A 10,701-nucleotide genomic window follows, 5' to 3' on the forward strand; every position below is an offset into this window, starting at 1 on the left:
GATTCTGAAGTTTCCTCTCTCCTCCTACGTCGCAAACCTACCACATGTGCACTGGACCCTCTCCCTTCTTGCCTCCTCCAAGCGACCGCTCCTGTTCTTCTCCCCTTCATCTCCTCCCTCCTCAACTCCTCACTACTCTCTGGCTATTTCCCCTCTGCATTTAAACAAGCTGCTGTCATCCCACTCCTCAAGAAACCAACCCTTGACCCCACCTCTCCTCAGAACTACCGCCCTGTCTCCTTACTCCCCTTCCTCTCAAAGACTCTCGAGCACCATGTGCACTTGCACCTTCAACACTCTGCTCCCATTGGTCCTACACTACACATCCCTGTCCTCTGTTTCCCTCTGCCCTGCATTTAAACCCCCCTGTTACTGAGCAATTTAATACTCAGTGTTGTCCCACCCCATTGAGAAATGCACTCTCATTGAATCACCCTTTCAAGGTTGTGTGGAACGTTTTTTTCTGACCTCCATCAAAGAAAATACTTCACATTACATTGTTTCTACAGAATCATTGTAATAAAAGATAGGTGTACAGAGCACTCATGACACACACTCCGAGCAACAATGAAGCACAATGCAAATTTGAAATCCACAATTTAAAATATATTTCATACAAGACATTAAAGCATACATTACATACAGATGAATTAGGTGTTCCTGCTGACTATGTTGAAATGTAGCAAGTTGTTAACTTGTACCAGTTCTCTTTCTCAAAACATAAATGTCCCTAAGTACATTTTGTTTTGGGAATATCTTGCACTACAATAGCAATGGCCACCAACACTTGATCTAAGCTTTCCCAGCACAGCGTACAAAGATTATTCATCCTAAAATGCTGAAAAGCAGGATTATTTTGTATTGCATTTGTAAGCTTCAATTTTACAGCATCCTTACAAATTAAAATTAAACTTTGTCCTTGTCATAGACTCTACCATACAGAGCTGCGGTCACCAGCCCCTTAGACATGCCTTCCTTACTCATTAAAAAACTCCCACTGGTCCAGCCCACTCCATCTGGAATGACCAGGTCTACTCCACTGGCTAGTATACTGGGATAAACATATGGGGTGCTAAAGTTACCCTGTAAACAGAAGTCAAATGTGGTGCTAGCTTGAGAAATGTCAGCCCCACAGGTGTCTTGAGAGTCCCCTGCACACCTGACCAATGCACAGACCTCAAGGAAGGACTGACGGTGGCCCTTGTGTAGCCCATTAAAGGCCCCTATAGCATACAGTTCTCCATTGGTGTTGGATTGCTGATAGGTCAAATAACAGCACAGATGCCCATTGCAAACGCTCAACTCCCCCTTCTTGCCTGTCAAGAGGGTGAAGGTGAAGTTGTCATTCATCATATTTGCGTGGAAGACAGCGGGTGGCTCCAAGATGGCTGTAGAGATCCTGGAGCATTCTGGGTTCTGGGTAAGGGGGCTTTGTGGGGACTGGCTGGCAGTGCTTGGATCATCTTGAACAGGAGGCGGGACTGGAACCTTACTCACTAGAAGCCTTCCCTTGCTCGTTTCAATGTCATAGTGAAAGGTTGAGTTGGTGGGTGTAAAAATGCCACTTCCTGTCATCTTGAACCTTGGCAGATGGATGTTGGCTGCTAGCAGGTTGATCCCCCAAGCTGTGGCAAAGGCTTGTTGGAATTGGACGGCAGATAAGAGGGGGAGCTTGTTAATCCAGGCTGTGGGAAACACCACCTATTTGTAAGGAAACCCAACAGTTAACCCTTTACACTCGCCGATGATCAGAGAAATAAATTGTATTTTTACAAAACTACAACGTATACAAACACAGTTCATGACTTGTTAAAAACTAGAGACTGGGAGCTTACTTATTCACATATGTAGGGTCTTCCTAGCCTGAGCTATAGGCTTATGAAATTGTCAATTTCTCAGCATGTACAGGACTAATTTCCATATGCAGAGTAGTGACTGAGGTCAGAGACACTTGTTTGCAAACAAGACGTGTGGTTGTAAGTACTGTATATTACTTTTGTGTTTTCATTTAAATTAGATAAATGGTCTTTAAGCCTGTTTTTTTTAACATATAAAACCCTTACCTGTTTGACCTGATGCTTCTCCAGGAGGGTAATAGCTGGCTCCCGGAAGAGGATGTCGAAACAGGTGAAAATGGCGAATTTCCCTGCGAACGGAGTGTTGAACGTGACATACTCGATCTCCGGAGGGACGTCAAACTCCTTCTCCTTGTATAGGTTTTGCTTGTGGTACCGGGCAACCAGTGTGCCATTGTCACTGAACACCACATCTGTGTTGTAGTGGCGCCGCCCATCTGTAGGGCATTGTGGGTCGGCACCGGCACAGTCTTGGCGGTCAGGCATATTGGCAACCAGATAAATGGAATTGCGTTGGGCCATACAGCTCAGACGATGGAGGATCTGCCAATGGTAAGGAAAACAGAAAATAGTTAATGTACCGTAGTGTCCAGTCAGTCAGTGTGTCTGTACTGTACTGTGTTAACCCTCTCTCTCTCAGTGCAGTGTTAATGTACTGTAGTGTCCAGTCAGTGTGTCTGTACTGTATTAACCCTCTCTCTCTCAGTGCAGTGTTAATGTACTGTAGTGTCCAGTCAGTCAGTGTGTCTGTACTGTATTAACCCTCTCTCTCTCAGTGTAGTGTTAATGTACTGTAGTGTCCAGTCAGTCAGTGTGTCTGTACTGTATTAACCCTCTCTCTCTCAGTGCAGTGTTAATGTACTGTAGTGTCCAGTCAGTCAGTGTGTCTGTACTGTATTAACCCTCTCTCTCTCAGTGCAGTGTTAATGTACTGTAGTGTCCAGTCAGTCAGTGTGTCTGTACTGTATTAACCCTCTCTCTCTCAGTGCAGTGTTAATGTACTGTAGTGTCCAGTCAGTCAGTGTGAATGTACTGTATTAACCCTCTCTCTCTCAGTGCAGTGTTAATGTACTGTAGTGTCCAGTCAGACAGTGTGTCTGTGCTGTACTGTATTAACCCTCTCTCTCTCAGTGCAGTGTTAATGTACTGTAGTGTCCAGTCAGTCAGTGTGTCTGTGCTGTATTAACCCTCTCTCTCTCAGTGCAGTGTTAATGTACTGTAGTGTCCAGTCAGTCAGTGTGTCTGTGCTGTACTGTATTAACCCTCTCTCTCTCAGTGCAGTGTTAATGTACTGTAGTGTCCAGTCAGTCAGTGTGTCTGTACTGTATTAACCCTCTCTCTCTCAGTGCAGTGTTAATGTACTGTAGTGTCCAGTCAGACAGTCAATCCATGTATTGTACTGTATTTTTACCCTCTTCTCTCTCTCTCTCTCTCTCTCTGCAGGGCCCCATTCCCACACATTCATGATGCAACTACCGTTCGATATTAAATCCCCCTGTCCTTGGTCGGAAGTTGCCTAGTCTACAGTTCACCAGAGCCCCTTATTCTGTGACTGCCAACACAATTACATAATCTGTTAGTATGTGGAGGATGCCAGCTCACAATAACATGATTTCCTGCCACTGTCACTGGGCAGAGCATGTCTGCATTCCCGTCAGGAGCAGGTTTTCGACTTTCGACAGGTCTTCGGAGCCTTTTTTTACGTTTTACGTTTTTACCGTCAGCACCTACCCCCCCCACTCCCCACCTCTGGTAGGTGGGAGTCCTCAGGCAAAATATTGGTGGCAAAGGGGTCCCTGGGTCAAAAAAGTTTGGGAACCCCTGCAGTACAGCACAGTTGATAACATGACTACAGTACCTCAGTGTTTGGGAATCTCTCCGGCTCCAGACAGGGGCTCCAGCTGACTTCCTTCGGGTCTGGAATTGTCTCCAAGTATCCGGTAATGGAATGCCTGGTGAACCTGAAACCGTGGATGCCATCCTCTGGGAACACAATGATCTGCGCTCCCTGAGAGAGAGAGTCAGTCAGTTAGTCAGTGTGTCAGTTACTCAACCAGTATATCCATCAATCAGTCAGTCAATGTATCAGTGTATCAGTATACATAAAAATGTTATGCTGAATGTACCACAGTAAATCAAAGCATAAACTCTGTATGTGCATTACACTCTTCTACAGTGTGGAATAGGGGACAGTATACAATGCAATACAAACAATACAGTCCTTACATACTGCTTATAATACTATAGCAAACTTTTTCTTATATAGTTAATATATTATAATGTATTATTATTAATAACAATAATTTATTTAAATTCCTAAAATCAAATTATTTGATATTCCTTCTTTCTTTTTTGTAAAACAAATATTAAATAAATATATAATACAATTAAAATTATATATGTATAAAATTAAACCTGTTTTGCAGCTTCGGCCACTTGCTCTTCATACACGTCTAGATTTTCGTGCATGTGCTGTAGCGCCCCCTTGCGGCCACATGTAAAAAGGCTGCATATCAAGCTAATTTTGAAGTTGTGCTCGTAAACAGCCGCAATGTAATGAGAGACGTCCCCTGCTCGGGAAAAAACAACAAGACAAAGCCCGAGAGCAACAATGTCGATCAGCACGGTCAGTCTCATGATGTTGAAGGCGAATAAAAAATGATGAAGCAATGAGGCAGGGGTAGGGAGAGAAACTGTCCAGTTGAGATGTAATGCTTTAAGCAATCCACTTAAAACAATTGTGTTTTGTTGGTGTGTGTCTTGTATATATTGCCACTCCGTCAAAACAAGTCTGAAGTCTGTTTTAATCATTAATCCCCCAACCTGCCCCCCAAAAAGGACAAGGCCATGTTTCTGTTGTTCTACTTCCAGTTTTCAACTATTCTCTCTTGTGCCAAATAGGGAAGCATTTTCAGTCAGAACAATGTACATCTGCTGTTTTAATTAAAACGACATCCACATTAAAAGGGTAAGCTCCAGATTTATAAAACCTAATAATAACATTACGTGCATAAAATGTAAATACAAGGTGTGATAAATGTTAAAACAATACAAATCCTACATAATAAAATATACAAATCATGGTTTTATAAATCTTTATATTTTTTTGGTGTGACACAGAGACAGGTAAACTAAACACACCATTAGACACAGAGGAGAGAAAAGCAAAAACTCAGATTGGATGACAGATTGTTATAGGAGAAAATACATCTCTGGGGGTCCAAGACATCCCAAGCTTAATGGTTGCTTATGAGACAGGCAGTCTTCTCTTCCCATCATTCTGAGACAAAGATCAACTCGTACCAGAATGATAGGAAGAGAAGAGTATGGAGAATGGAAGGAACTGCTCATGATCAAAAGCATACCACCTCATCTGTGAATCATGGTGGAGGTAGTGTTATGGCATGGGCATGTATGAACATATGTATATTGATGATGTGCCTGCTGACAAAAGCAGTAGGATGAATTCTGAAGTGTTTAGGCCTATATTATCTGCTCAGATTCAGCTAAATGTTTCAAAACTCATTGGACGGCGCTTCACAGTGCAGATACACATACATACACACACATTTGCACATACTGCAAAGCAACCCAAGACTTGTTTAAGGGCGAAGAAGTGGAATGTTCTGCAATGGCCAAGTCAGTCACCTGACCTGAATCCAATTGAGCAGCATTTCACTTGCTGAAGGCAAAACTGAAGGCAAAACACCCCAAGAACAAGCAGGAACTAAAGACAGCTGCAGTAGAGGCCTGGCAGAGCATCACCAGGGAAGAAACCCAGCATCTGGTGATGTCTATGGGTTCCAGACTTCAGGCAGTCATTGACAGCAAAGGATTTGCAACCAAGTATTGAAACTCACAATTTAATTCATGATTATGTTTGTCCAATTACTTTTGAGCCCCTAAAATTGGGGGGACCACATATAAAAAGGGGTGTAATTCCAATTTGGATGTAATTACCCTAAAATAAAAGATAAAAGTCTTGTTTCCTTTTAAATCCATTGTGTTGGTGTACAGAGCCAAAATTATGACAATTGTGTCACTGTCCAAATAATTATGGACCTAACAGTAATAGAACCTCAGTGAGCAGCTTAAATCACAAGACCTTGTTTGGTCTTCATTTGCTTGAAGAGAACCTGTATAAAACAGATTCTGACCCTCAGGATCCCCTCTTCTCCTACAGTAAATTAGATGGTGGCATAGTCTGGTGTAGCCCATAGCGGGGCGCTAGAATAATATTATGTATTCTGTGGAAAATTAATGGCAGATATCATTTTCAGCAGTTTAGTCTAATGCACAGATAGTGGTTTTCATTTTAGTAATTAAGTAATTTCTGATGATTCGCTAAGTTAAACATGTCCAAGGACATGTCATACTCTATTCCAAGGCTGTCCTCTGCCTCTCCAACCCCGGAAGCCAGGCATTGCTTGGTTTTATGGAGGAGGTGAGCCAATCACCAATCAATCCTTCTCCCGGGGAAGTGCAGGGCTGTTTGGGCTGGTGCCTGACCGCCTCGCCTAGCACGGCACCACAATAGATTATGACCAAGTTAGATAGGAGATCACTAAATTCAGTCACGAAAGTGTAATAGGTGCCTGTAGGCCTATAAATAGCTATAAACTGTAAAGGAGGATGAAATCTAAGTTCTACTTGAAGAATTTCAAAATATGTTTAGTTCTCTGTAGGTGAACAGGCGCAGGTCTGTGCAGTAGATGGTGGCTAGGCCCCCACCACAGCCTGATGAACGGCAGTAAGAAAAGCCATCAGGGGCGGATAGTAATGGAATAGTGTTGTCTGCTCTAAACCAGGTTTCAGTCAAGGTGAGTATGTCTATGTGCATGTCAGTTACAGTGTAATTTATTAAGGCTCTTTGATCGGTAGCAAGCGAATGTGTAAGACTGCTAGATTATTTATGGTGGGTGTAGTGTGAGCAAGTGATTTCCATTGTGTAGATTTAATTTATTAGATTATTGAAGCGAGGGCCTCAAGAGGAAGGGATATATCCAAACCTAGGAAGAATTATTGTTTTTATAGGATATTTAATTATCTTGTTTTGGATTTAATGCTAGAGTCCTTTTATACCAAGACCCAGCGATCGTCCTGCTGTGATTGTGGATCCGCCAGTGCAGGCTGCTCACTATGTATAGCAGGGCCAGGAGGAATTATGGAGAAATGTATTACTTCCTATTCTGGGTTTCTGCACACTGAATCAAGCATATATTTGGTCTCTTTTATCTTTCTAATAATAAGTACATTCATGGATTGTTTTCATTTAATTTTGGACAAGACTACAAAAGACAGAACAACTTTGTGCAGATGGAATACTTTGTGTACTGGAATAAGAAAGTGACTCTTTACCTTGTGTGACAAAGTGTAACCTATATTACCATGCATTAGCCAATTCATACATACCAGCATAGGCGAATGGCATGATCAAGTGATATAAATGCTGGAATTTTGCAAAGTAATCCCTGCATTTTTTAAAACAATCTCCAATCCAATGCAAAAATGATACCCTCTGTGGTTGGAAAGTAGAAAATAATAATGCTGCCTTCACTGTTTTTCCCGTGGACATAGAAACCCTTTATGTTTATGGAAACTATAATTACTATCAAGGAATAAGACCATGGTTGACTTGCTAACCACTTGGGTTGACGTGGGGCAGAAAAATCTTTTGTAGTTTTTCTGCTATCCAGGAGTTATGAAACAACACATCCTGAAAGTTTTCAACATCGGCCATTATTTGGTAAGTTTCACATTTTCACATTTCAAGTTTTTAAAGTTGCTTGTATGATAGAATTGATGTGGAGGAGGTTTTCTTTATAAAAAACACATAAAAACATATTGTTATAAGGAATGGTACTGCTTCTGGTTTAATAAGCATTACACAGAATACACAAGGTTAATGCATTCATAACAAACTATCGCCAGTCGTAACCCAGAAAAAAGGTATTATCAGCAACCTATTGTCATTATTATTATTTTCACATCCTTGTGCATACTTTTCAGCTAGATTTTAAACACCTAAAAATATTTTTATCAAGAAATAAATAAATAAAGTTTGTGTTTCTGGCAAGCTTTTTAGTCAAATATAATGTATAACAGAACAACAAACAGAAACACAGACTTGTTTTGTGAAATTGCTGATGAAACTGGACTTTATTCAGCACTATCGATTAACTGTAGGTCATTTTAAAAGTTGGTGTGTTTATAAAAATGAGGATAATTATAGTTTTGTGTCTGTGTGCTTTGTAATTACACAATTACAGTTTTATTACAGTTTTTAATAATTGGTTTCACAGATTTCCCAGTACTGAGTTTTTCAAAACTCTTCACGCGCAGCAGAACAGCAGTCTATGTGGACTAAACTGTGGATATTTTTTCATTGCTTTGACACAAAATGCATTCAATCACCACATTTTCAAAATTAAAGAATTATTTTCTCACTCAAATTCAACACCAGCAAAACAGTACAGTGAGGGAAAAAAGTATTTGATCCCCTGCTGATTTTGTACGTTTGCCCACTGACAAAGAAATTATCAGTCTGTAATTTTAATGGTAGGTGTATTTTAACAGTGAGAGACAGAATAACAACAAAAAAGTTATAAATTGATTTGCATGTTAATGAGTGAAATAAGTATTTGATCCCCTATCAATCAGCAAGATTTCTGGCTCCCAGGTGTCTTTTATACAGGTAACGAGCTGAGATTAGGAGCACTCTCAGCTCATTACCTGTATAAAAGACACCTGTCCACAGAAGCAATCAATCAATCAGATTCCAAACTCTCCACCATGGCCAAGACCAAAGAGCTGTCCAAGGATGTCAGGGACAAGATTGTAGACCTACACAAGGCTGGAATGGGCTACAAGACCATCGCCAAGCAGCTTGGTGAGAAGGTGACAACAGTTGGTGCGATTATTCGCAAATGGAAGAAACACAAAATAACTGTCAGTCTCCCTTGGTCTGGGGCTCCATGCAAGATCTCACCTCGTGGAGTTTCAATGATCATGAGAACGGTGAGGAATCAGTCCAGAACTACACGGGAGGATCTTGTTAATGATCTCAAGGCAGCTGGGACCATAGTCACCAAGAAAACAATTGGTAACACACTACGCCGTGAAGGACTGAAATCCTGCAGCGCCCGCAAGGTCCCCCTGCTCAAGAAAGCACATGTACAGGCCCGTCTGAAGTTTGCCAATGAACATCTGAATAATTCAGAGTAGAACTGGGTGAAAGTGTTGTGGTCAGATGAGACCTAAATCAAGCTCTTTGGTATCAACTCAACTCGCCGTGTTTGGAGGAGGAGGAATGCTGCCTATGACCCCAAGAACATCATCCCCACCGTCAAACATGGAGGTGGAAACATTATGCTTTGGGGGTGTTTTTCTGCTAAGGGGACAGGACAACTGCACCGCATCAAAGGGACGATGGACAGGGCCATGTACCGTCAAATCTTGGGTGAGAACCTCCTTCCCTCAGCCAGGGCATTGAAAATGGGTCGTGGATGGGTATTCCAGCATGACAATGACCCAAAACACACAGCCAAGGCAACAAAGGAGTGGCTCAAGAAGAAGCACATTAAGGTCCTGGAGTGGCCTAGCCAGTCTCCAGACCTTAATCCCATAGAAAATCTGTGGAGGGAGCTGAAGGTTCGAGTTGTCAAACGTCAGCCTCGAAACCTTAGTGACTTGGAGAGGATCTGCAAAGAGGAGTGGGACAAAATCCCTCCTGAGATGTGTGCAAACCTGGTGGCCAACTACAAGAAACGTCTGACCTCTGTGATTGCCAACAAGGGTTTTGCCACCAAGTACTAAGTCGAAGGGGTCAAATACTTATTTCCCTCATTAACATGCAAATCAATTTATAACTTTTTTGAAATGCATTTTTCTGGATTTGTTTGTTGTTATTCTGTCTCTCACTGTTAAAATACACCTACCATTAAAATTATAGACTGATCATTTATTTGTCAGTGGGCAAACGTACAAAATCAGCAGGGGATCAAATACTTTTTTCCCTCACTGTATCTACAGCACATTTACATACTCTTTTCAAAACATATCAAAGAATTTGAATGCAATTTGCTACATTTCTACAGTAATACCATATTGAAATTGACCCAGGAGGACTCTACTTTTGAAAGAAAAACATAAAGCAAGACTGGAATTTGCTAAAATGCATATTGACAAACCACAATCCTTCTGGGAGAATGTCCATTGGACAGATGAGTCAAAACTGGAGCTTTTTGGCAAGTCACATCAGCTCTATGTTCACAGACAGAAAAATTAAGCTTTCAAAGGAAAGAACACCATACCTACACTGCAGTGAAACCTGGAGGAGACTCGGTTATGTTTTGGGGCTGCTTTGCTGTGCCTGGACAGAGTTTCTTTGGAATGGAACTCTGTACAGCTGCTTCATTCGGACATGGTTTCTTTTAAGGACTCTGTCAATAGTTGCCAAACTCACACGGTTGATATTTCTAAATGCTCCTTGATCTGCAATTACTGCTGCCTGGATTTCACGCAGTCTGATTGCATTGTTTGCCACGACCATATCTACAATGGCAGCCTCCTGGTCAACACTAAAGATCTTTCTTCTGCTACCCGTGTGTGGTAGTGTGTGGATTCTGTAAAGTAAAAGAAAAAGCATGTCAAAATTGACATTATGACAGTCACATAAATGGGATTGATGAAACATCTGCATTACTGTAGACACAGTTTGCTCTGCCAACAGGGCAATTACAGTAAAGATGAAATACACAGTGGTATACAGTAACCTTGTGACTTACCTGTTCTCATTCCAAAAAAGCCTGTTAATAAATGCCACAGTGCTTCGACTCAGAATAGG

The 10,701-nt window shown here is 41.5% G+C and overlaps 1 protein-coding gene across 1 annotated transcript; it reads right to left on the reverse strand.

Moving 5' to 3' along the window:
* Positions 1–584: 584 nt before the first annotated feature.
* Positions 585–4,601, reverse strand: LOC136764537 (biotinidase). Its single transcript, XM_066718691.1, has 4 exons — positions 4,272–4,601; positions 3,715–3,864; positions 2,064–2,399; positions 585–1,701 (listed from the first exon to the last, which is right to left on the reverse strand). The coding sequence occupies exons 1-4, from the start codon at positions 4,491–4,493 to the stop codon at positions 907–909; spliced, it is 1,503 nt and encodes a 500-aa protein (XP_066574788.1). The 5' UTR covers positions 4,494–4,601; the 3' UTR covers positions 585–906.
* Positions 4,602–10,701: the final 6,100 nt, after the last annotated feature.

The sequence above is a fragment of the Amia ocellicauda genome, chromosome 12 (assembly GCF_036373705.1).
Source record: "Amia ocellicauda isolate fAmiCal2 chromosome 12, fAmiCal2.hap1, whole genome shotgun sequence".
In the NCBI taxonomy this organism is placed as follows: domain Eukaryota; kingdom Metazoa; phylum Chordata; class Actinopteri; order Amiiformes; family Amiidae; genus Amia; species Amia ocellicauda.